We start from the raw sequence: 26,026 nt of genomic DNA, 5'->3' as shown, positions 1-26,026 counted from the left end.
AGAAAAACCACAGAATAAACTGTGAAACTTCACTTTTATTTTATCTTGTTTTATGCTGCTATCTGTAAAGAATTACAGTGCATTTTAAGAACATATAAAGGCAGAGGATGTCGTCTTACATTAGTGCGCAAAAATAAAGGAGTAACTGTTTTCTTTTTTTATTATACGGTGTTAATAAATAAAGTCCCAGCATATAGACTCGGTTTTATTATTCTAAAAAGAGACACATAAAGGCACTTGGCGGTGCGTCAAACACAAACACATTACAGACATGATCGTGATTCTTTTGCAGCATGTAGTTTGGTTATGAGCATGCCAGTGGATATAATTCATATGTAAAACATTTTCAGAGCGTGCTCAGTTTATAAGAAGCTGTCAGCTCTTTGTGTGGCCCACATTATGTTCTCCCACCAGCACCACGCCCTCCCCTGCCCTCTCTCCTCGATCGCCCTCTGACCTGTTTATTGTCCTGACGAGGTAATTTTTTCTGACGCTCCACTTTGATCCACCCTCCGTCGCTGACTTTGCCCCCCTCCTTTTCCTCGCTGGGGTTTCCTGTCACCGACAATATACCCGGTATCATTGGTGGGCGGTTCTGTAATGTGACACAGTAACTGTTGGATCGCGGCCTCCCTGGCTGCCGTGAGGCTCTGCTGGCCTTATTATGATTACTGCTTCCTCTATTATTTGTCCATGCATGCCCCCTACCCTGCCCCCCTCCCACAGCTAGCGTGTAGCTGTTTCTGCGGTGCTCGTGCGCCGCTCCGGCGCTGCGCGGCCGCTCTCGCTCAGAGTTGCTCTCCGACGTGGTGCTGGAGGGACTGCTGCCCTTCGACCCGAGGCTGAGGGGCGAGAGTTTGGCCGTCAGGCTGGCGGTTGGCGAGGAGCTGCGAGAGCCGTTCCAGGGAGATGGACGGAGGTGGTTTGGAGAGCGGCGCACAGCTGCAGCATAAGAAAACGCTTGGCTCTCGTGCGCAGAGAGGAACTGAGGCAGAGTGCGGGCCTCGGAGCTCGTCAGGGGAGCAGCCTTCTGCTGGGATTTCTGGGTTATCATATGCCTCTGCCTCACATTATGCATCCACGTTGGATCAATGTCTTAAACAAAGAATATGCATTGTACTTTAGGCATTTTATCGATTTTAAAACAGGCAATGCACCAACAATAAAATAAAACATAATTACCACAGTTTGAGGTGTCCCCGGGGTCTATATTATCTGTTTCTATCACCAGCTCCACGGTCTTGATCTCATTTTGTCCACCGCTGGGACTCCACGTCACCAAGCAGCTGTGTTTAGTCACCTTTGGTGACTTGACATCATTCTAAAATATAAAAAGAAAAGACAGATTTACCAAAACTGTATGCAATGTACTGGATTTTAGTTTTTGTTTCATGATGTCCCCTTTAATACTCACCTCATAATTGACTGTGTAGTCTATTTTTTGGTTCTGCTGTAATCCAACGATCCACTTATCCATCAGAAAAGGTGGCTGCAACACAAGAACAAGAAGGAACATCAAACCCTTGGATTTGCACTTGAATCAAAGACAAATCCTTTTTTTTCATCTTGGTTCTTGAAGACATTTGGTATCTTCAGTTCTGACTGACTGGTGTGTTGTATCACTATAAGCTGAGAACCAAGAAACAGGTACTTCAGGTAATATCTCACTGGGCTGTGATTGCTGGAGACTAGTTAGCGACTCAAAAATGTAAGAAAATAGTCAAATTTTACTGGCCTGTGAGTGTTTCCAACCAAGTAGCCAGCGAGCCATTTGGTCACATTTTGCACGGCCAGTTTTTGGAAATGAAGGCTTATTTTTAGGATGCCATCCATTTTCTATACTCGCTTTTTAATTCTTGGTCATGTGGAGCTGGTGCCTATCTCCAGCAGTCACTGGGCAGGACCTGGTGATCTGTCCACTCTGGACAGCCTACCAGTCCATCACAGGGCATATTTTCATGTGCGCCGATAATTCTGACCAACACATTGTAGGTTTTCTTTCCATTTACTTATCTAAAACTTTAATGTATCGTAAAATAAGACTCCTAATATTTAAAATTTCTGACAAGAATATCCTGAGCACAAGAGTTAAAACACAAGATTAAAATATAAACATGAATTTCTGGCATTCAGCGATATAAAACAAGAAGAGAAAAGGTACAAGAAAGCAATAAGATGTTTTTTTATTTTTCTCTCTAACCATACCTTAGTCATCCGCAGAGTTTCCACATCCTGTCTGTTGGCATTAAAGATGACGTCTTTGATGTAGGTTACAGCAATGTCGTCTCCATCAAGTTCCATGTACATTTTCCATTTGCAGTCCTGTAAAAAAAAGAAAAAGAAAAAGGTAGAGTGAGACACTGTATGCCTGTTGCAATCAAAAACAACTCGAATGCATGAAAAAGTTTCCGAATGCACGTCTGAGAGGAGAAAATTGAACAATCTTGAACATAAATCAACAGCACAACCTACAGGTAGTTTAACGGCAGGGGCAGCTTCTTGAACAGTTAGGTGAGACACAGATGATAGAACTGGGAAGTTTTATTACCAAATGTTAAAGGAACCAAAGAACAGAGTGTTTATTGAAGGCAAATTGTATATTTTACCTAAAGAATGTGAAAATAGGACATTTACCGGAACTGCAATTATATATAAGAAAAAAACTAAATGATAATACCACAATTTATTTTGTAAATTTAAAATTTTAATACATTTCTAGAGGAGTCGAGGATTATTTTTTTGGTACAGGTTGATTTAATGTGAGGGTTGCTGCTGCAGGCTGCACACATCATACCGGGAGGCACAAATCCGAGCGGTTGCCAAACCCTCTTTTTCTGCATACAGAATGCTGACAAGGCAGTAATGAATCCTCCAATCCTAAAGAAGTGGGCCACGGAGCCACAGGTCACTGCTTAGCCGTGCTGGGTTCATGGCACAGGCCATTTCATTGTGTCGGGATCACAGAGAGAGACATCAGAGGAGTGGCACCGACACACTCGTCAGTGGAGCCTTCGACCTCTCCTTCATCGTCCCCGGGGGCTGGAAACGGCTCAAAGAGGAAGCCTCAGCAAGCCTCTGGCTCAGAAACACACCAGTGGCCCCCGCGCTGGCCTGGTGTCGGCCCTGGACGGTCGCACCGGGGCTCCCAGGTCCGCGCTACTCTAATCACTCCAGCAGAAACAATGTCTGATAATGATGCCTAGGACCCAAGTGCGTCTAATGACAACTCATACATAATTCAGCACCTTTCACTTGGCTGCACGGTGATATCCTCATTAGTAGGGGACCCTCAGTGGCTGTCAGATGGTGGCCGCACAATCGCAGGCCCTCATTTTGTCTTTGAGAAGTGCAGCTGCTTCCATGACATCGCCAGCAAAGAGGGGCAAAGAGAAAAAAAAAAAATGCAGTGCGGGTTTGTTTTATTTAGTGCAAAAAACCTTCCAGTTTGTAAAAACAAGGCTGACACGGAACCTGACACCAGGCAGGGGAAAATAATTAGCTCTCATTTTCTCAGCCTCCTGTTTCCTTCTCCCTGCTGTGTTTTCTACCCACTAAACCACCACATGTCAGAAGAAATGGGAGGCAATTAGCAGGCTCGTTTCAGCCCTGCCGAACACACTGAAAGAGGACTATTTATGATGGGACAATGAACAGCTGAAAGATTAAATAACGTTTGCCTTTTAAAAGAAAATGACTTCTGGCTAAATGGGCTATTTTTGATTAAATTCAAACAGCAAGTGAAGAGCAACCCTTTCTCCACAGTTTTAAACCCTAACAAAGGGCTGTGAGCAAGTCGAGGTGGATGTGGTACAAGGCTGAGAATGAAATGTTTATTTGTCTGGTTTAATGCATGTCTAGTGAAGCCCTCAATGGCCGGTATAACAGCCGCCGTCGTGCATCTTCAGAACAAACAGCTTCCACAAAAGCAAGCGGGCTGAGAAAGTATCCAACATTACCAAAACGTTCAAAGTAGGCTCAGCATTTCTTTGTGGCATTCATTAATTGTTGGTTTCACAGAGCCAATAAGGAGCCGCGTCAGATGCTCACAGCTGTGGAATATGTCGAAGTCGGTGTTGAAGTGTGCCTCTTCGCAAACTTACCGACTTTCCCGTTCCCGGTTTCCAGTGATACCCAAACACCAACTCCAGATTTACAGTTTTACTCTGTTCCACCTGCTTTTCCAGCTCATCCTTACAAGAAAAAAAGCACGAGAAGTGAAACTAAATATGAGCGGAAAGCAAATAAACAAACACTTCTGGAGGACAAGGAAGACGCTGGGTACCTTGAGCAGAGGTGGGAAGTGGTGAAACCCAAGGTAATCATTGGTTAGCTTTTCAATTTCTGCCTGCACGAGAGGAAAAAAACTCTTTGACTTCACCGTAATTCCAAATACCAGTCACCTGAGAACGACGGCTGTACTGATCTGTGTGTGGTAACCTTTAGGTGCATGACGTGGCCTTTGGACCTGATGCCCATGTCCCGCATGTCGTTGTCTGTGAGCAGCAGCAGCCTCTTCCCGGTGATGTGGTTCTCTTTAAACAGGTTGGCGTAAAGCTGCATGTCGCATGTGCCGTCCCCTGACGCGAAAAAGGCGGAAACAATCAGGTCAGCGAAGAGTCTGGAGAGGACAAAGTCTCAACTACTCGGGAAACGAAAAGGTACAAACCTGCACCAAATAGGTTCTGCATCCAGAAATACTGCAGAATTAAAACGGAACACATTAGCTTTATCGGTCGTGGTGTAATGTTGCATAAAAATGTAAATCAGGACATCAGTTAGAAGAGGGAAAAAACAGAGATACTGACCACATGCTCCTCTGTCCAGGTATATAAGTCAAGAGTGGGCAGCAACTGGGAAAAAAAAGAAAAATAAGATAAGACGATGGATGGATAAATACATTGTGTGTTTATCTTAGATAGATTTTGAGTAAATATTATAGAAATGAAAAATACTCATCTCTTCTGAGTAATTGAAACCATTATTCTTTCAGTTATTAAGCTCTCCAATTACGAACAGTCGCCCCTAATGGTCAACATCAGGGGTCATCAACAAAATCTGCTCAAGAGCCTGAATGTTTCTAATCAGACAGCGCGGGGGCCGGCCTCTGATTAGCCATGTTTCTGGTAATTATGGCTGGTCTGTATTTTCTCCTGCCGCCATGAAGAGATGACATTTGCCACGCTGGTTTTCTTACACAAAGCTTTTAAACAATTGTCCACGCGCGCGCTCTCCTTTCACCGAGGTTTGGTTGTGATTTTACTTTTGAATTACTGAACAAAAATATGCAATATTAAAAAGAAATCTTACAATAAATGCTAATTAGGTTTAGCAAAAATATAGCTAACATTAGAGTTCCAAGTTAGAAGTATTAAGACAGGAAAGCAGAAGAGGTGGACTTTTTTTTTTTTACATAAATATGGGAAAATAATTTTAACATGCTTGCCGCTGACTTTAGCTATAGATATAAAAACAAGCTCACAGGAAACTTTACTGCTGCATTTAGCTGAAATCTGAAAGAAATGCTTTATGTGGGGCTCAAAAAGCAGAAACCCGACAGCCAAACTAAAGACTTGATCATGTTGAACATGAGACATGTTTGTAATGACAAACAACGCAAAGAAAAAACTGAAATAAATGTTGTCTTCTCTGCTCCGATCAGGAACAGAACATCAGATAACATCTGTATCCCCGTTCTCTAAAAGTACATTTAGTTTCACAAACAGGCAGCTATGTTTTTGTTAATGATAATCTGTTGGCAAAGATGTTCCTGAAAGTAGCTGCTTTGTTCAGGATCTGTGTGTGAAAATTTGCAGATGACTTGGACTAAATGAGTTCACACAATTCTGCCCCCATGTGGACTTTGGGGATTGTTCAAATGTGGAAAATAATCAAATTCATCTAAAGGAAGAGGTTTCTAGAAAGTTAGATGTTGATCATTTGTATAAAAGATTTACATCAAGAAGCTGTTTGATTTCATCAGAAGCTCAGAGAGACGTTACATTTCGAGGCCGAGTGCTTCAGGGTGCCTCGAGGTTTCTGGATTTTGCTCGGCGAAATGCAAACAAAGGCGAGGATCTGGTCTATTTGTTGTGTTAAACCTAACAGCGCCCGGGACCTGATGGCGCAGGAATGTACACGATGTGGGAGTATTAGAGCTAACAAGCAGAAACACGGGAGAACAGAGGATTACTTCCTCATGAGACTGACTGATTATAACAAGCAAAGGGGACAATTTAATGGGCTACGCTCAAAGAAGCATGTCCTTCCCCAGATGAAGCGTAATACCTAAGTGAACACCGACGCTTTTACTCTTTTTCTCCGCTGTAACTCTTAGGGGTTAACATTCAGCTAGACCGTGTTTTTGTAAAACTGTGCCAGCCTATAGAAGCAGACCGTTCTACTAAAATGTATTTCTGCGAATATGTTGGTGAAAACTTGCTTTGGAAAGTTGCCTAAAAAATGAGAATGAAGATGACAGTCACAACAAAGTCCCTTCTCGGCGGTTTTGAACCGAGGTCAGTCAGGGAAAAACAAAAAAAAACATGTACTTTCCCATCCTGGTAAGAGACTGCGTCTCAACAACTGCACTCCACCACATCCAGAACAAATTGGCCAATCTTAATGTCAGCAAAATGTCACTTCATCATAAAAGCCTGGCCTTCTGTAAGCAGCCGGCTCCTGTGGCTGTTTCTTCTCAGCACGCCACTATACATCCCCAACATTAGGCTTACAGTAAATGACATCCATAATATCCACAGGTGGAGGACTTTAAAATATATTTGAGGAATCATTACTGGGTTCTGACGTAACACGCAGCTATTAGTGAATGTGCGTCGTGCATACAAAGCACAGGAAGCTGCGCGGTAAATGTAAAGGCTTATGAAAGTACAAAATTATTTACACGATTTAACAAGCGGTTGTCTTTTCACATCAGATCTGCCTAAAATGGAACCAATAATCGTACGATCCACTAAACGTTTGCTGTCGTTACACTGAGAGACGGGTCAAACGTTTCTCAGAGCGAAGTCCAGTGAGATGAGAGCAGGAAAAGGTAAAAAAATGAAACATTTAATCAGCTTTGTGTTTAAAACAGAAGATTGGACACTCTGGAATCTTTATAAGATGGTTAAAAAGTGAAATAAACAGAAAGAATCCCTGTGAAAAGATATGAACACAAACCAAACTCAAGTTTTATTCTGAATAATTAAAAAAAAAAAATCAATATTTCCAATCCAAGCCATAAAACTGTGTGTTGTCAGTGTTTGCGTATGTGAGAGAGTGGCATGAAAGCCTCACATCACGGCAAGATCTACAAAAGATGTGGTCGTGTTTCCTACTCAGACAGATTAAACAACTAAAAAGTCACACAAACACAGAGGGAAATGATTACATCTTCCTAATCCAGCAGTCTAATCAAAAGCCTTTAGCTGTGATGTAGCATTTTGTGTGATTTTTAGGGTGTTGTTGCTGCCGGTTCGACTCCCAGCTGGAGCCTTTCTGTGTGGAGCTTATGTGGGTTTTCTCTGGTTCTCCACAGTCCAAAAGCATCCATGTTAGGTTAATTAGCTTCTCTAATTCATCACTAAGAGTGAGAGAGATGATTTGTCTCTGTGTGGTCCTGTGATGGACTGGGTGTGCCCCACCTGTCACCGGCTCCCCGCGACCCCGAACGGGAACAAGTGTGTGTCTACAGACGGATGGTCCAGATCAAACTCTGCCTCCGGGTGCATCACGTTGTGAACACTCTGTGTCTTCTCTAAATCTCGGGCGCGACGAGGGACTCACCGGCGTGTTGGACTGATCGATGAGTTTGCGCTCCCACATCTTTAGCCGCCGCTCGCGCTCCTTCAGCTCCTGCTCCTTGGTGCTGAGGTCTCTCTCCAACTTCTTCAGCCTCTCAAGAGTCGCTTCAATCTCACACCTTCGGCACACAACAATAGAACAGCGACGTCTCAGGACTGGTGTTAGGGAGACAAGATTTCTTTAGAATAGAAGTTGTCCATAAACAGTGGATTTGGCTGATAAAGGATTGGCAAGCAGGAGAAGATTGATTTGTTGTTGGTTTAGTTTGTTCAAAGACATTTGTTGAATTGTTGACATAAAAAAACAAACTATTGTCGAATAAGCAACACACTTTGTGTTTTAAATAAAATGAGCAGGAGACTACAGTACTGTGCAAAGGTCTTAAGTAATCCCTAATTTATCTACACTTTTGATTCCAAGGAATCAGGCTTTCTTGTAATGTTTCAAACTGGTCTTGAGCACTATTTCTAGTATTTCATTGGACGCTGGCAGCTTTTTCTCTCATTTTCTGCCCATCCTCGTCCCTGACCATTTCCAGAGGAATGTTTTGGTTTTTTTTTGGTTTGAAGCACCTTAACTCTGACCTGTGAACCATTCAGACATAAAAAAAAACTCCCAACACCAGAATAAACCAGGGTATTGTCAACAGTTTCACAAAGAACCTGTTTCAAATGTGATTTTTAGGCACTTTGTTACCAGCAGGCTGTCTCAAAGTCACAGTTTGTTTCCGTTTCTTTAGCTGAATCTATGAAATACACCAAGGGTAATACAGTATGTCACATAAAATAGTATTTTAGCACCAACAAGGTGGTAAAAAGAGCTGTTAGCTGAAAACTAAAGGATGCATCTCTCAGGTCTTTGCAGGATTTTTTCCTTGTTTCTTAAAGACCTGACTATCAACTTCTGTTCATCAGCTGTTTTTGCTATTTTGTCTGCTTTTCTCTTTTTTAAGCACGTATTGTATTTTTTGCTGTCATGCTCGGGTGCAAGGGCTGGACAGAGAATAACTGAAAGAAACATCCAAAGTCCAGAAAACTGAAAAACCTTCAGAAATCCTTAAAAAGTACCGATCAAGTCCACCTGACCTGGCTCCTTCGAAGCAAAATATAAAGAAATTAAGGTTATTTTAAACTTCTTTACAGTACTTTATATTAGCCAAACCCAAATAAAACTGTAGTGCACAGCCATTAAATCTATATATATATATACTGAGGCTCTGGATACGGGGAACAATTCAAAACGCTCACGCTGGGGAAGTTTATTTTGTCCAGCAGGTGGAGCTGCATTGTGTAGTGCAAAAAAAAAAACAAAAAAAAAACACATGGTAATCATAAATGCATGTGAATCTGACAGGAAGGCCAAGCCCTGCCCTTCTTGATCCACCATTTCTTCAAAGCTGAATCTGTTTTTAGTAAATTCTCGCACCTCGTGCAGTCTTTGTTTCATACTACACACAAGTAAACGTCTTTAAAGCACTCAAAGCTGCGGAAATGTGTCGTACTCTTGGATGAAATTCCTTTATGTTATATAAAATCAGTCAAACTGAAACTGAAACTTTATTCCTAGTTTTCTTTTTAAGTATCTTTCAGCTCACAGTTTGGAATTTAAGCCTCGCCTGCTTTTAAAGCTCTGCAACAAACAACCAGATCCTCCATTCAAAGGAAAACTGATTTTTCATGTCATCAAAAGCATTGTTTCATCGAAGCCCAATAAACTAAAGCAAAAGGGGGGGGGAATCATAAATGTTGTTTATTTGCTGAGAAAAATCCATAAAAAGTCGCACATTTCTCAGCTCCAGGCAACAGAAAACCTCCCTGTTATGTCTCTTAGAGCTTCAGGCTCTTTTGATCAGCCACAAGTCTCGTCTTTCACCAGAAGTCAGTGAACTTTTTTACTTTTTCCCGTGTTACATATTTTCCCTTTTCTGCTTTCCAGAGCTGAAACTCAGCCCAGCATGCTTCACCTGCAAAAAAAAAAAAAAAAAAAAAAAAAACACCCAACTCGGTGCACAGACGAGGCCCGCAGAGAGGCAGACAGAGAATAAAGTGACAGCTGAGACTCAGGCTGTGCTGAACATCACCAAACATCCAGCTGCTCCTACAGGCCAATTAAACACTTCTACTTGAAAAAGATGGTGATTATTTTTAGGGTCTTATGGGTAAAGAGAGGAAGTATATCCAGATGGATCATTCTTTGGGGGTTTTCATGTCTTTATGTAGCTATCAGTGTAATTATTAAGGATCTATATGCACGATCTCAAGTTCTTTTTTGTGCTCCGCGGCCCCCATCAGCTACATTTCCACGTCATTCTTTCAAAACAGTTGCACATTATCTTCGACTGAGGCAGTATATTGGCAGGAAAAAAAGCACGGTAAATACATTTACAGGCGGTGGAGAAAGGCTGATCACATTACCTCCATTCAGCCTTGTTGTGCAGGAAAGAGTTGCACTGTTCAGGAAGTTGTCTGTCTTTAGACATAGACTCCAGCGTAGACAGGATCTGCCTGAACATCGGCCTCTCCTACATGAGCATAAAAACATTTTCTGTGTGTATAAATGGAATAAGAACATACATACATGCTGTGGGTCTGGGTGATAACGTGACTCACCTTTGGCTCTGTAGCCCAGCACTTTCTCATGAGCTCAGCAAAGCTGGATGGGCAGCTGCTTGGGATGGTTAACCTCTGAAATAAACACAATCCAGAGCAGAAATACGTCTGTAAATTCATTTAATTTACATACTCCACTCGTGTTTCTGTTGAATATAACACCAAGCGATCAGGGAGTACAGGACACTCATCCTAATGGTTGTTCAGGTTGATTGGTAGCTTCAAAACAAGAAACGAAACCCCAACCGAAAAGATTTACAGTACGATCTGATCAACTGTCTTATTAAAATACGCAGTAAACATTTTATTTATTTTAAATGCTTACCACATACAGTATCTTAAGCTACAGAGATGTTTACTTCTCTGCACCGGCAACGCATTAAGGGTATATTTCAGATTAATTTTCTTTGTTTAAATTAACACCTCTGGTGGGGAGAACGTTCACACTAACAACACAATAAAATACAAAGATTTTCCTAAAACCTGTTTACAGCCTCTCAGTTACTACCCATTTCAGCACACGGTGAATGTATAAAAGAGACCAGATCAGAATAAAGATACAGATGACAAAAAATACACAGAAAAAACCAAACAAACAGTAAAAACAGCTCCATTGTTGCTTAAGTTTTTTGGCTACAAAGCGATAAAAATGTAAAGCAAGCTGTTTCTCAGAAAGGCCTGCATCTCGTTTCTACACAGATCCTCTAAAACTACGGATCCCAAACTTTTCAGCTTCCGACCCATAAAATAACAGTGACAAAGGTGTGTGACCCCAACTTATCCCAAAATACTAATGAGCCTAATAAATAAGGGCAGGATGATAACACAAAGAGTCCCAACATCCATTATGCTGTCTTTTTTTTAATCAATTAATGACTTGTATTTCAAATCTCAGCAACAATTATGGTGCAAATATAGCATAAAAACAAGGTTTTTAATTGTATGCTGATATCTGGAGATTATCTAAGGACCCCTATTTGGTGTCGGGTGACCCACATTGGGGTCCCGACCCCAACTTTGGGAATCACTGCGCTTTTAAAAATGTTCACTATGGAAAGCCATTTCAGAAAACAGTGTTTCTTTCCAAAAACTTTATGTGTGGAGGTGCAAACATAGCAGAAAATCAATTTTTTTTAAAAAGGTCAATCGAGATGGGGCCTCGGTGCCACGAGGTATTTCATACATAGAGCAATTATTCACAGCTTTCCTTGACAGAAGAAAAAACAAACCAGTTTAACGACTCGAGGCTTTAACTGCTGCTGTTAGAAAGACTGAACTCTTTCTAGTCTTCTCTCCAGGCAGTTTCACGACCACTCGCATCTTGAAACATGTGACTGAAGCAACCCACGTGCTGGCCTCATTGGGAAACCTTTAACATGCGACAACAAGCCAAACGTCTTACAGGACGGAGGGCTGGGTCGGCGACTCACGTGACCCTAACGGCCATATTGTTGTCTAACAGGAACTTGAAAGCCTGGAGCCAACAATGAGAACTGAAGCTTTTTTAGATGAAAGGTGAATCAAGAAACAGAGAGGTCTCCTTCTATTGAACCACCTGTTCTGAGTGAAGTACATGTGGATGTAAAATACCTCGTTCTTCTCCACCACCAGCCAGGCCACCTGTAAACCTTCCAGGCCTTTAAAGGGGATCTCCCGAGTGAGCATTTCCCACAGCACCTGTTACAGAAAGACAGAAAACAGACCTAAAGCAGAAACATCCACACAGTGTATCCCCAGTAGCTGTATAACTTCCACAGGGTTTCTGCACATTATTCACATTTTAATGCATTATTTTCCATATTTCATAGTATTTGATTAATCTGAGCATCAGAGTGGCCACAATCACAGAGGTCATAGAAACGACATTTATAAATACAGCAAATAAAGGTGTGTTTTGTGCAGCTGAGAGATTTATATTACCTCCTTGGTGATTATACTCCAACATAAGTCAAAAATCTTCCCACAGCCACATTTGGGGTTTTGTGATGAAGTGAATTTATGAAACTTAAAGACATAATCACATTCTTTCCAACCAATTTAACCACACATTTTGGTCGCGTTTAAAAACCACTTGGAGTCAGGGCTGTGTGGTGAATTTGTGTTTTCAGACTTTGTGGGTTTATTTCAATAATATTAGGCTCAGTGGTAAACATTTCAAGTGGGGAAAAAACACTCCACTAACAGGAATTTCAACTTTTATTTTTAAGTCAGCAGGACAGGATCAAAGTTTAATTAATATTAATACTTTCCCACACACTCATTTCTGATGCTTTGTTTATTTATAAGTCAAACTGTATGTATTCAAGCAGCGAACAAATAAACATCAAAGATACGGAAATCTTCTTCTTGGAGACCAAAATCAACAAGCCAATTAGATCAAAAATATTTCTTTCAATACAAAATGTGTCACCAGCCCCTTATAATTTAGGTAATTTTCAGCTGCAGCTCACTCGTTTTCAAAATCAAAGGCTTATTTTTTCCTAATATTTGTAAAACATTCCTGGATTTCTTGCCATCTGCTACTTATGACATGCATGTGTTTTAAAATTAAAATTATCACGTTCCAGGACAAGATGCATGCTGATCATTTAGTGGGGAACTGGTCCTGAAAAACACTTTTTTTGCTGCTATAAATAAAGCCTGATACTCCGATCTTACATAAATCTGAGGAAAATCCTTTTTTTTTTTTTTTTGCTAATGTTATGAAGTTTTGTCTTTTATGTTGAGCTTTAACATGGTTTATTTTAACTGGTAAAGTTCATTTTGTTACTTCTAAATGTATTCAAGAGCTTTCGGGGGCCAAACAGAGACATGTCCAAGAGAAACAGGAAGTTTTAATTTTCCTTCGCAACAGCGTCAACTCTTATTGGTGCACTTGCGCAAGGTTGGGGATCTTTTTATAGTCAGGTGTGTGGTGGACAAGTAGTAGCAAACAGGCGCTAATGATCATTATCTTTATGTGCAGGTTGAAGCGCAGCCATTGTCTGAAACAGAATCAGGTTGCTAGCAGGGTGAGGTGCAGGGAGACGGTTTCACGTCACAGGTCAGACAAGAGACAGGGTGGTGACATCAGCGAGGTGTCCCCCAGGCAACGAGGAGGACTGTGACCTTACACAGCTGATGATAGGACCTCAGAACGTGTCCAGCAGAACCGTCAGCTCAGAACTGTCTTAGGAAGTCTGACAGGAAGTGGTCTGCACGGAAGGACCGCAGCCAAAAAAAAAACAAAAACAGAGCCAAACCAGACGTGAAAACATGACCTAGCCATTTAGCTGTGCGTGAAAGTAAAAGAACTAGGGTGCAGAAAAAATGACAGCAGGAGCTCTGGGCTGATGAGTCATGGTTAGAAATGGTCGGCTGGAGCAGAAGGCAGCTTGTTCGCCGAAGGAGACAACAGGGAAACATGGAGGAGGTTCCCTGAAAGTTCAGGGCCTTTGGTCACGGTCAATGTCGTCCTTCAAGTTGAGAAATACGAGCAGGTAGTTATCCATCATGCAGCAGAAGAAGAAGTGATGTTTTGAAGGTAAAGGGATCATTTCTCTTCTGCTCATTTACTTTGCATTGTTTAATTGATACAACTGCACAATTAGACTTTAAATTTGTGAAAGCATTCTCACTTCCCAGCATTTTCCAACATCTATCCACAACTTTCTGCACAGCACTGTGAATAAAAAAAACCCCGAAATGTAACAGGACAAGTACCTGGTGGCCATGTAAAATCTTAAGTGCAATTTCCTGAAAATGTATTCACCATATTTGATCAAATTTTCCACAAGTTTGATTTTCAGACGGAAATAAAAAGCCTGTCCATCAAGTCTTTCTTTTAGAAACAAAGTGCTTTCCAATTTCTTCCACTCAGGCTGCTGGCTTAGCTGCTCTTGTCAATCACGCTCGGAATTTTTTTTTGATATTTCATAAAAATTTGCTGAATTTGATATTATTTCGATATTAAAAGAATCAACCGGCAGGCGGAATTACATAAAAAAGGGTTTAGGTACAAATCGTGCTCGCTAAAACTAGCCAAAGTAAAAGTTAGAATAAAGAAATTAAAAGTATCTTTTGTGAAGAAGTGGGCTGAGATAAACCGGCACCAGAATCACTAGAATCAGGGAGAACAGCGATAACCCAAAAAAACGTCACGCTGCCTTCAGGTTAAGAGTTTCCCTGTTCTGAAACATCTGTCAAACCTTCCTTCCCAGTTCCAGAAACAAACACTTACAGGATGTTTTAGTTTGTGTGAGAAGAAAGGATTTTACATAAAAAAACAGCCAGAGAACACGAGTGTTGCAGGGTTTTCAGTAAAACAGCATTCGACACATTTGCAGTCAACGACGGCGCATTTTACCTTGAACGATACACAACGTGTCAAAACGATCTAAAGTTCTGGCGAAGAAGTGCTCTGAGTGACGCCACTCACCACGCCGTAGGAGAAGGTGTCGCACGTCTCCGACACGGGGAGGCTCTGGATGACCTCCGGGGCCATCCAGGGAAACGTTCCCACCAGGGACATGTGGGTGGTGTGAGACAGGAACTTAGACGCTCCGAAATCACAAATCTGAGGCGATGAAAACAGTCAGCATCTTTAGTTCAGTTAGGAGAACATACAGCAGCTTACTTTAATGAACCTAATGTGATATCAGCTCAACAGAAATGTATATTTGTAAAGAAAAAACAAGCATAAATGAGAATCTATTCTGTAAATACATCATTTAAACCACATTAAGTGATTAAAAACTGTTTGAAAGATCCTGAAACAGCAAATAAAATGCAAACTAAAGTGCATAAACAGAACAAATCTCAAAGTTAAGAACAATTTAATGGGTTTTTAAGCCCTGATCGGTGGATTGTAACAGTGCTGAAACTCGTTCTGATGAGGAGTAAAATCAGGACACAAAGTTTCTTACATGATCTGGTCAAAAACGACAGATAACTCAGTCCATCCAGACATCTTTTACTGAACCACATAATACACTCTGTCTGTGATAGGTTTGTAACTAAAATGCAGAGTTAGTCACTGCCCTCTTGTGTCCGCGGGCTGCAGATAAATAAGATCGCTGCTGTTTTCCCGCTTTGCATCCCCGGGACTCGGCCCAGATTTAGTTCAATATCGAGTGTTTATGTGTTTCAGATTGAACTTCAAAGAGTTTAGTTAGATTAAATACCAACCTTGAGAATTTTGTCTGCAGCTAAAACAACTGAAAGACACAAAGAAGAGTTGTAAAAGTCAGTAAAAACAAATGAAATATTTTGCAATCGTTCATTTTTGCACACGGTATATTAAAAAAAAAAATCAGTTACCATTTCTGGATTTTAGGTCTCTGTGAATCACCTTAACGGGGGCCTCTGAATGCAAATAATGCATTCCTAAAATCAAAAGGAGAGGGATATTTTCAGAGAAAGTTTCACTGGAGTACTGTAATATGAACGTCTCAGCAATACACTTATAATTACATGTAAAAGTACACAACATAAACTAATGATGCCAGAAAACAAAAAGTCTAAATTCTTTCAAATCTGCCTTGAAAACAGATTAGTTTTAATATTTACCAAATATTTAGTTGGATTTCTTTCCCTGACAACTGAATACACCTATCCTGATGTTACCGTACAAAACCTAATCACCTGTCAGACAGAAGTGTTTCCTGGTTTAGGGTCTTATTTAAAGGAGTTAATGAATCTTAAATGTACCTCTAGCGATTTCTGCAGCCCAGCCCATGATCTGTCCGATGTCCATCTCCTCACTTTTATCACTCGACAGGTAATCATACAGCGAGCCACCGCCTGCATACTCTGAGAAAGGACAAAAAGACGGCTTTTTTACGATCACTCTGAATGCCACATGGCAAAGAGATAAAGGAAGCAATCTGGTAAATATCAGGAAGGAAAGCTGTTTTTGAGTGTGGGATTACAACACGAGTGCAAGATGAGAAAGTGTTTTGCGATTTGTCCTGATCCCCCCGGCCCGGAACCAAGCTGACCGGGTCGGTTTTCGGCCTGTTCGCAGTTTGACATCCTTTGTTCCGTCTGGAGATGTTTGCCACTTTCAGCACACCTTTACAGCAGAAAGGACTCAACTTTCCGTTCCGTTTTCAAAAGGTTTCACTTCTAATGAGCCATCAGAGGTGTGCGAAAACCTGACGGCCATGCAGCTTTCTGCAAAAAACTGTTTAGGGAGCTTTGATGAAGCTCGAGTAAATCAAAGCTATGTAAAACAGGCGGCATTTCATCTGCAGACAGAGGCTATTTGGGAGCTTAAATAAAGATAAACAAGCAGCAGCTATAACAGCAGGAAGGTTCTGTTTGGGGATAATAACCAATGATATCCCAACGCAGAACTGTAAACACGCACAGGCACCAAGACGGGAGCCTAATTAACAATCATAAAACACAAGAATGGCTCATTATTATGAACCTGGAATTCATGTGGGCCGTTTTACTCGTGTCGCAGTCCAAACAGGGAAAGAAAAACCTGCATCTTGAACATCACGCGGCCACTTCCCCTGGGTGATTAAAGTGAAAACCTGCCTGCTGTCGCACTTTGCACCTGAAGAAGTGCGTCCACATTCCAGAGATAAAACGCACGGCCCGCCTGTGGGGGTTCGGCTGTAAGATGCAGTTCCATTTTGGTGCCGTGTCTGATTTCATGTGAGGGAAAAGTGAGGCAAAGGTACCTTTACCCTTTAAACAAAAAAACCCCATCAAGTTTATAAGGCTGCTAAGTGACAGCCGGTAGGGTTAAACTGCTGCAGGTCAACGGAGACAAACTGAGAGAGAGCGTGTAGAAACAGGAAACTGTGTCAACAGACTGGAAATTTATAACACAGCTGATGAATGTGGACACGGATCAGTCAGGATGACCATAAACCTTCGGGGGGGGTTTTCACTCACGTTAATTAGCTTCTGCTTTTATAAACAGAGACATCCTATCGCTTCTGGACAACAGGGCTTTCTCAGAAACAGGGCCTTTAGGCTTTTCAGGAACCAGGAGATCTTCTCCACTGGACTTTTTTTTTCCTTTAATAGTCTAAATAAAAGTCAGATTTCGTAACGTTTTATAAAGGTTTTGTTATCCTAAGACATGGGTAGGCAATCCTGGTCCTCGAGGACCACTATCCTGCATGTTTTCCTTGTTTCCCTGCTCCAACACACCTGATTCAGTAGTGAAATCACCTCTTCATGTTCTGCAGAAGCCTGTTAATCACCCATTGATTCATATCAGGTGTGTTGGAGCAGAGAAACAAGTAAAACATGCAGGATGGTGGCCCACAAGGACCAGGGTGGCCTACCCCTGTCCTAAGAGATAACGGAGCCTTCAGGCTATGATCACTCTGTATAAAGTTGACCTTATTTGCTTTGATTTCTTTAATCTTATTCTTTTTACCAGATTTTAATACTGTTACTGCATTTATTGATTGTCTTATTACAACCACTTTTGCTTTTTCTTCAAAGGAAGCAAAATTTCACCTAAATGGTATCTATATATAGTTTTATTGAGCTCTCGGTTTACACGTCTCTACTTCATCTGGACTGACACGACGGAAATAAAACCCTGGTTATCAGGGATTTATAACGGTCATTTCAGCTCTGCGGGGGAAACCTGTGATGGCGTGCGTTATCTAACAGCAGAAGAACTGACGCAAGGGTTATTTAAAAGCTCAAAGCCTCGGCGAAACGAGGTGAAAGTCCTTGCTCCGGATGGGGGTGGGGGGGTGGGACTCTTACAGGTCTCACTCACGGCATGTTTCCTAAACAGAGAAGGGATCTTTGTGGCCGCACAGACGAGACGTTATTAGAAACAGTCCTGAACGTCACAAACCGGGTTCTTTGGGTTCGGACCAAGAGAAAAACAAATACATCGCAACTGATATTGTTATTGCAATATACTAGAATAGCGCAGTCGAATGTTTTCCTAATATAATGCAGGTGAAAATGATTAATTTGGATGGAATCCCAAATGGACAGCTCTAGGTTAGAGGTAGAAATTTATTGTCCTTCGTCGTGAACTATGTCAGACTGAGCGACCAACAGGACATCAGCAGGTCAACTGATGTCTCAGTGAAATCACAAATACACTCCGTCACCTGGACTGTTTCCTTATTAATCCTTAATTATCAAGCAGCAATCATTTGTAAGGAAACGGACTCCGGGAGGCAAAGCTCTTCTCGTGTCTCAGCTCGTACAACCCGCTTCCTTTCGGATGCCCCTTGTGCACAAAAATCTTTAGCAAAGAACATGACCGAGCACGCTTCCTTAAAGTCCCTCAGCTCACGTGCTTTAATTAGATTAGACTGATTTCCGGGTCACATAAACAGTGATACAATATGTATAAGAGCATTCCTCTCTCTTCATAAGGTTTTCTGCTTTTCGTGCACCTGCTGTGAACCCATTACCTGCGTGGTTTTGGAATATTTCCAGATTATTCTTTCAGACATTTTTTTTATAGATCATATTTGGACAAGCCCCTTTTAACTTCCTGGATTTGTTTACGCCTTAATGTGCTCTCACCTTCCTTGCACGACTGGATTCTTTTATGTATAAAGAAAAATTGCTTCAGAACTCTGAACCGACACCAGCCGCGCCAAGCGTGTTTTTCACCTTTTAAAAAAAAAAAGACCAAACGAAACACACATCTTCTCACTTCGCTCACTCGTAATTGACTGAATTTACACGGCACGGGTTCCCAAAAAACGTGTTTGGGAAATTCTATTTTATTCTGTTTAGATGGTACAAAACCAAAACATATACGTCGTCTCAAGGCAGTTTAAATGATAACTATTAGATTTCCTTAAGAATTATTAAAACCCAAATTTTAAATCTTAGGGGAAGAAACAGGAACAAAAAGCAGAGTTATGCCAGATTACACAAGACTGAAAAGATGTGGCTAATTATAGTGATAAATCCAAATTTGTCATTTTTGTTTAAGGCTGTCAGTAATTACACAGGAAGTATAGGTGAGTGTGTTTGGACTTGCATTTTAAATTTTTGTGTAAATGTAAACACAGAAAAGCCCTATCCACAATACAATCCCATGAGAAAAGTATCTGCTGGATTATTTTTCAGCATGGTGATGATTCCCAACGCACTGCTGGTGAGTTAAACACAGTGTTTACACTTCCTGAAGTCGCTGACATTTATGACTGCTTCCACAGAAACCTCGGTTCCACCTTCCAAATGGTCCGGCTGCAACATTCTGTACGTTGGCGGTAGAATTTTTCGTTTGTGGTTTGGCGCCGGGAGGAGCTGGCGTTATAATAATCCGTGAACTTACCGGTGACGATTCCGTAGTTGGGAGCCTCATCGATTGCGCCGTAAAACTGGATGATGTTACGGTGGCTGAGGACGCTGAGGATCTCAGCCTGAGCGGATAACACACAAAAAAAGGGAGTTTGTTTAGACTTTGTTCAAAAGATTGAATGATGGTCGTTTTCACCACGGGCAGAAAGTCAGGGAAGTTGTTTTATTTTGTTATTTAAACCACTTGGAGACGCTGTATATACAGGACTGCACAAAAGGCTCAAGTAATCCCTAATTTTTTATTGTTTCCTTCTACAGAACCAGACTTTCTGATCAATAAACCGTTTTAGTCCAGGACCTGAACATTTTCAGAGGAATGTTTTGTTGTTGTTTAAGCTACTTAACTCTGATCTGTGATGTATTCAGACATTAGAGGCTCCTGAACTTAAAGGATGAATCCGTGTTTTGTTGATGCATAATAGATAATTTAGCAAAGAAACAACTGTAATTTGATTCTATTTGCAAATGTTTTCAGACACAGTTTGTTTCCATTTCTTTCGCTGAATCTATAAGAAAAAAATGAAGAAAAGAAAAATAATACAGATTGATATATTAAATATTATTTTAGCACCAACACGTTGAGTCTAATAAAGCTATGATCAGGTTCTGTGTCAGGTTTCCTAAAGACATTAATTTTCAACGCTATTTATCTACTGTAGATGTTTTTTTAGGACAAGTCTTGTCCACGTTCCACATTTTTTACAATATGCTGTCATGGTCAGGTACAAGAAATGGACTGAAAATGAGCAAAAACAGCAGCCAAAGTCTGATGAAAAACATTAAAATTATTGATCAAGACTGGTTTAAAAGATTAGAAGGAAGTTGGGCTCCTTGGAAGGGGTGAGTTAAAGCTTTCCCCCTGGTCGGTATGAATCAGCTCACTCGGTTTCTAAAAGGAACGCACCAGGACACGCGCTCAGAAGCGGTGGTTGTTTACGGGGCCGCCAGGACCTCTGTGAAGCTGTAATGTCACAAACCATCACAGCATCCCATGACCTCAGCTCCGCTCACCCTGATTCAACATCCCAGCTTTTGGTGTTGTTTAAACCGCATGAAGAACACAACACCCTGTGGGTATTTAATTGCCCAGCCAGCTTGCCACAAGCTAGAAAAATTACAGAGGAAATGCTGCGCGCCATCACAGGGTCAGAAAGTTGTTATTTTGCTCCATGGACTTCCCCAATTACTACAGAGAACGTGTAAAAACATCTGTAATGGGATTACTTTTACTTTTAATGGCATCCCTGCCAGAACAAACAGACGGGTTAGTTAGCGTGGCTAAAAAAAAAGTGTACCGGTAGTGTTACAACCAGTTTCACTCAAATACACAAAAAAACAGAGCCGTCAGAATATTGTTTGAAGCCGACAGAACAAACAGCTACAGGTGCTTTTCTGTCATTCAACCTACCTGGCTGCAAGCGTTCCAACGAGGCATCTAATTCTGAGAAACCTTTATCGAAACGATGTAACTTGCAAGAAAAGGAGCGTCCTTTCCACAGAAACCCACTTCAGAGGAATGAAACGACTGCTCCTCAGTTAGTCGACATTTGGAACTGGATTGTCATCCAGTGAACGCTGATTCAGCACTGACACTGTTGTTTGCCTCTTTTATTGTTATTTTTTTGGACGCTTTTTAAAATTTAACAACTTTTGTGCTCTTATAGCCACTCATACATCAAAGTGGTCAGCTCATTTGGACAAGTGGGCTACGACTTTTGGGTTTAGTAACTTTGGGGGTTTGAAGTTATTTGAAATATTGAACTAAATTTACAAATATTTTCCACATAGAAACACACTGAGATCTTTTTGGTTACTCTAAAAAACCTTGTTCTCTTGGAAACCTGCTTCAGCTTACTTGTTCTTACTTGTTCTTTTAGCTTCCCCTTTCCTATTTTTAGCTTTTAGCTAGCCTTTTGCTGCTTTTACTTTTTAACTAACCATTAGCTGCTTATAGCTAGCATATTGCTACTTTATTTAATTTAGCTAGCCTCTCACTATATTTAGCTTTAAGCTAACCTTTGCTACTTTTAACTAGTATTTTGTTATTTTTAGCTAGTGTTTTGCTCCTTTTATCTTTTAGCTAGGGTTTAGCTTCTTTTATCTTTAACATCCCAGTTTCATTCAATGCTCAGCATTTACACAACAGTGCCAGTTTCTCTACTTTCTACTTATTTATTTATAAATAAGTAAAAAAAAGGCACAGGTCTCTCCTAAAAAGATGCAAAAAAATAAAAAGCAGCAGCTGAACGTCCTTTAAAGCTTCAGGCAATAAAACGACCCACTGGAGTCAAAACCTGGAATATTATCAGCTGCTATAATGAAGGACATGTTCAGAGTATTGAGCTGAAATCATTCAAGCAGGTTGTTAGATTTTAAAAAAAGGATATAGTATGTGACTTTTAACGGCCTATGAATGTATACTCCAAATAAAGCACATTTAAAGAGCTATTATACATCCTTTTTGCCTGGAAAACCTTACGCCGAGCCGTTTCTTGAATGAACAGAAACCTGACAGAATAAGTTCATTTAATTGTTTCCACACTCTATAATTAAAGGAACAATTGGTTCAGTGTGAAAGGATTACATTATCATTTTCAGCGAACAATCATCTCTTTAACAGCTGAGTGAAGCTGAATGGATATCTGTGATCTTTTACAATTTCATAAAGGAAACAATGAATAATATTCTGATTGTCCAAAGGCCAACAAATGTAATACATTTCCCGTGAAAGGAGAAATCCTTTTTTTGTCTTTAAGACAATGAGGCTGTGCTTTCAAAGTGATTTCAAGAGCAGTCTCTGCTGTAATTGGGCCAAATACTTTCTTTCTTTTGGCAATAATGTTTCTTTTGCAGCACATTTCTCAGAGTGGGCGACTATAATGACCATGAGTGATGGGTAAAAGAAGTCACCACATCCAGCTAAATGGGGGAGTAATTAAAATGATTACACTGACAATTAAAAAAAAAAGAAGAAAAAAAAAAGTACATGAAAAGCTTGCGGCAATTATGACGACTCTTACCTCGTTTTCAATCTTGAGCAGCTTTTTTACCGCCACCTCTTTGTCCTGGGAGATCCACCTGGCTCGGTACACGCTTCCGAAGCTGCCGCCGCCGCAGTTCTCGTAGAACAGGATGTCATCGAACCTGATCTGCACGAAAGACGCTCGGGGGGACGACATCTCATAATGACGCTGGGCTCCAACTCGGCCTCTGCGGGGGACAAAAGGGGAAACTTATGAAGACAGTGAAACGAGCACTCCTCTAAGGAGGGCATTCTGTCTGCGCCGAAGTGATCTGTTCGAGTACGTGATGGGGATAACTCTTAGCTGCTACCTGTCATGTAATATCTCTACCGGTCATGAGATATTTCGCTATCGGACAAACAGGGTCGACGGCAGGCAATGAAAACAACTTTACACTTGGTAGATTCATGTTAGGTGCGTATTAAAGCCGCTCTGTTTGTTTAAGGACGCATGCAGAGGCATGCCTGACAGGCTGGAGGTGATGCAGAAACAGCTGCAGACCTAATTGCTCCGTGTTTGTCTCCAGTAAGGCCACAAGCAGAGAAAGCAAAAATAGTTTACATGCAAAAAAACAAGGACCAGACCCTGGCGTTCTCTTGATCTTTTCTGTAACGAGAGACGGAGCTCTTCCTGCTCACATTGAGAGGCCAAGCATCAGGTTATGCATGTTGGGAGCTGCCGAAACCACACAGATTGATTTTTTTTCACATCTCTTGTTTGTCTGTAACACCATAAAAGCATCCTATGAAGAAAGAAAATAAAAAAATAATAATAATTCCATCATTGAGGGGAAATTGCAGCTCTGTTATTGTTCCTGGGTTTCCCATTTACAGCTGAGCAATTACAGCTTTTAAAAGGCTGTTACCTCGGTCTTCATTGGGATTACTATCCATCACAGTGGGAAATGTCTCCATTGTCACAGAGGGGAGCCACTTTTTTTTCTGCTGATTTACTTGGATTCGTGCTATACTTAGCTTCAAAGCAATTTGCTCAGTGGCCCAGCCCTTCCAGTATTGTGTGACCACTCCAGAAGCCTGGGTTACTAGGGTATTTGAAGCACTTCCTCCAGTCATTGCTGCCAGTTTCTCACCTAATGGCCTAACAGCGCTGTCAAGGAAGGGCAGCAATATAACCTGATATCCTCATGTCAATGCCCAGGTAATCAGAGCTAATTGAGTGAGGGACGGCCGGAAGTGGCGTCATCTTCATGCTGCGTCTTCAACAACACATGCAAAGAAACTTTACTGTGTACGAAATTCAGAAAATTACCAAAACATCTTCCCTATAACAAGGGTCTGGTAGAATGAGGTCTTAACGCAGGGGCTTTGCTGGACATAAAGCCAAACTGGGACACAGCACAGGATAACAAGTCACTTCATCAAACAGCCTGATTCCTTCTAGTACTCTGTAAATACCCTGTAATTATCACGCAAATACCTCCCCATATATACCTTGTAAATACCTGGGAATTAGCCTTTATGGCCAGTATGTACACCTGTAAGTACCTGTAAATACCTCCATATGTTCCTTTATAAATACTGCATAATTGTCCTTTAGGTGCCTGTGTAAGTACCTTGTAAAGTACCTGTAATTACCCTGATAGTGCCTCCATATTTACCTTGTAAATAACCTGTAACTGTCCTTTATATAGCCCAATAAGTACCCTCTATATACTCCAGTAAATATCCAGTATGTCTCCTTGTAAATACACTGCAATAATCATTTATATACCCTCTAAGTACCTTGTAAATACCATGTGATTACATCTTTAGCACCTTGTATGTATCCTCATAAGTACATTGTAAGTACCTATAAATACCCTCCAAGTACCTCCATACGTGCCTTGTAAATACCCTATAATTGTCTTTTATGTACCCCCTTTAGTACCCTGTATGTACTCCCGTAAATACCCAGTATGTACCCCTTTAAGTACCCTGTAATTACTCTATAAGAACCGTGTATGTACCCCCATAAGTTCCTTGTGGGAACCCTGTGAAAACCTTAACAGCAACTTGTACCCCGGTAAGTACCCTGTAAGTACTCTGTCACTGACCCTATAAGTACCCTGTAGGTACCCTGTTTGTACTGACATAAGTACCTCACGAGTACCATATTGGGTCTCCATCCCAAATGCCTTCAAATAAAAAACATTTTGCTTTGTGGATTTGCATACAAGTTTCTGAAACATGATTTTTGTTCTGTGGTACATCATGTTTATGTCCCAGTAAAATGGGTCTGTCAGCTCCCAGAATCAGATCAGACCCGTTTCTGTGAAATTTACTCGTTTATAAACTATTTCTTTCACCCAGCAGCCCGACATTTTACATCTGCACGACATCACCTGCAGTTTACAAGCTATGCATCCAGCTACATCTTATTCTCCTGATCTACGTGATGCCATTTAAGAGTGTGTAACTTTCCTACGCAAAGCTTCAGTCCTTGTATAAACATACCGACATTCAGTGAGCAGCTCCCAGCTTCACGGCAGCAGCGGCTCTTTGCAGCTGGTCGAGTCTGGTTCGAGGCTAAACTTATTCTTTATTTATTCGTTTTTTTTTTTAAGAAAACAAATCAGAGTTCTGGAAAATCACGTGACGTCCGTTGATTTCAAGTGGTTGCCTTCATGCTCCTCCGGTAGTGGTTTTACTGGTTTCACAACTCCTCGGGCATCGAGCTGTTGAACCGAGCTGCTCGTTTTCCGGTCGGCCAAACCGATGGCAACAGCTCCCCCTGCCGGTCACCAGCGGAACTGCGCCCGCGACCCTGCAGCGTTTTCTTCTTCTAATCTAATCTAATCTGATCTAATCTGAGGATTTCCTCTAAAGCATGAACGTAAAATCGTAAGTAACATTTAGAGGTGTTATTTTCCCGCCGGACTGCAGTCCTAAGTGCCTAAACAGAAGAAGACTGTAGATGTTTCTTGCTGTTTTTGAAGATGCACCGAGTCAGGTGACTGGTCACGTGACGGAAACGCCTCACATGTTGATGGTAAACAATGATCCAAGTCTCTTTTTTCGGCCACAGACAGAAACAAGCGCATGCATGTTCAATTAATATGTGATATAATAAAAAATAACTATAACACTGAAGAACTTAAATACTTTAGGTAAATATTTCTTGATAAAAATGTTTAAAATTCACTTTCATTTCTCTTAAATACAGCAACAAAATACTTTGTCTTCAGTTTAACTGGAGTAGGCTATACTAGTCTCAACAATAACTACTATGATTTAAAACTTTAATATAATAATAATAATAATATATATAATTTATAGTATGTCTTATTTATATCCAGAA

At 41.0% G+C, this 26,026-nt stretch overlaps 1 protein-coding gene across 1 annotated transcript; it reads right to left on the bottom strand.

Annotated features, from left to right (window-relative positions):
- Nucleotides 1–17: 17 nt before the first annotated feature.
- On the bottom strand, nucleotides 18–25,345 carry zak (sterile alpha motif and leucine zipper containing kinase AZK). Its single transcript, XM_017422582.3, has 20 exons — nucleotides 25,183–25,345; nucleotides 22,727–22,916; nucleotides 19,681–19,768; nucleotides 16,101–16,202; nucleotides 15,711–15,776; nucleotides 15,579–15,607; nucleotides 14,830–14,967; nucleotides 12,003–12,089; nucleotides 10,413–10,487; nucleotides 10,218–10,324; nucleotides 7,786–7,921; nucleotides 4,806–4,850; nucleotides 4,667–4,697; nucleotides 4,438–4,577; nucleotides 4,283–4,345; nucleotides 4,101–4,190; nucleotides 2,206–2,322; nucleotides 1,415–1,489; nucleotides 1,183–1,321; nucleotides 18–1,095 (listed from the first exon to the last, which is right to left on the bottom strand). The coding sequence occupies exons 2-20, from the start codon at nucleotides 22,883–22,885 to the stop codon at nucleotides 398–400; spliced, it is 2,385 nt and encodes a 794-aa protein (XP_017278071.1). The 5' UTR covers nucleotides 22,886–22,916; nucleotides 25,183–25,345; the 3' UTR covers nucleotides 18–397.
- Nucleotides 25,346–26,026: the final 681 nt, after the last annotated feature.

This window comes from Kryptolebias marmoratus, linkage group LG6 (assembly GCF_001649575.2).
Source record: "Kryptolebias marmoratus isolate JLee-2015 linkage group LG6, ASM164957v2, whole genome shotgun sequence".
In the NCBI taxonomy this organism is placed as follows: Eukaryota; Metazoa; Chordata; class Actinopteri; order Cyprinodontiformes; family Rivulidae; genus Kryptolebias; species Kryptolebias marmoratus.
This window is presented reverse-complemented; position numbering and strand designations above follow the sequence as displayed.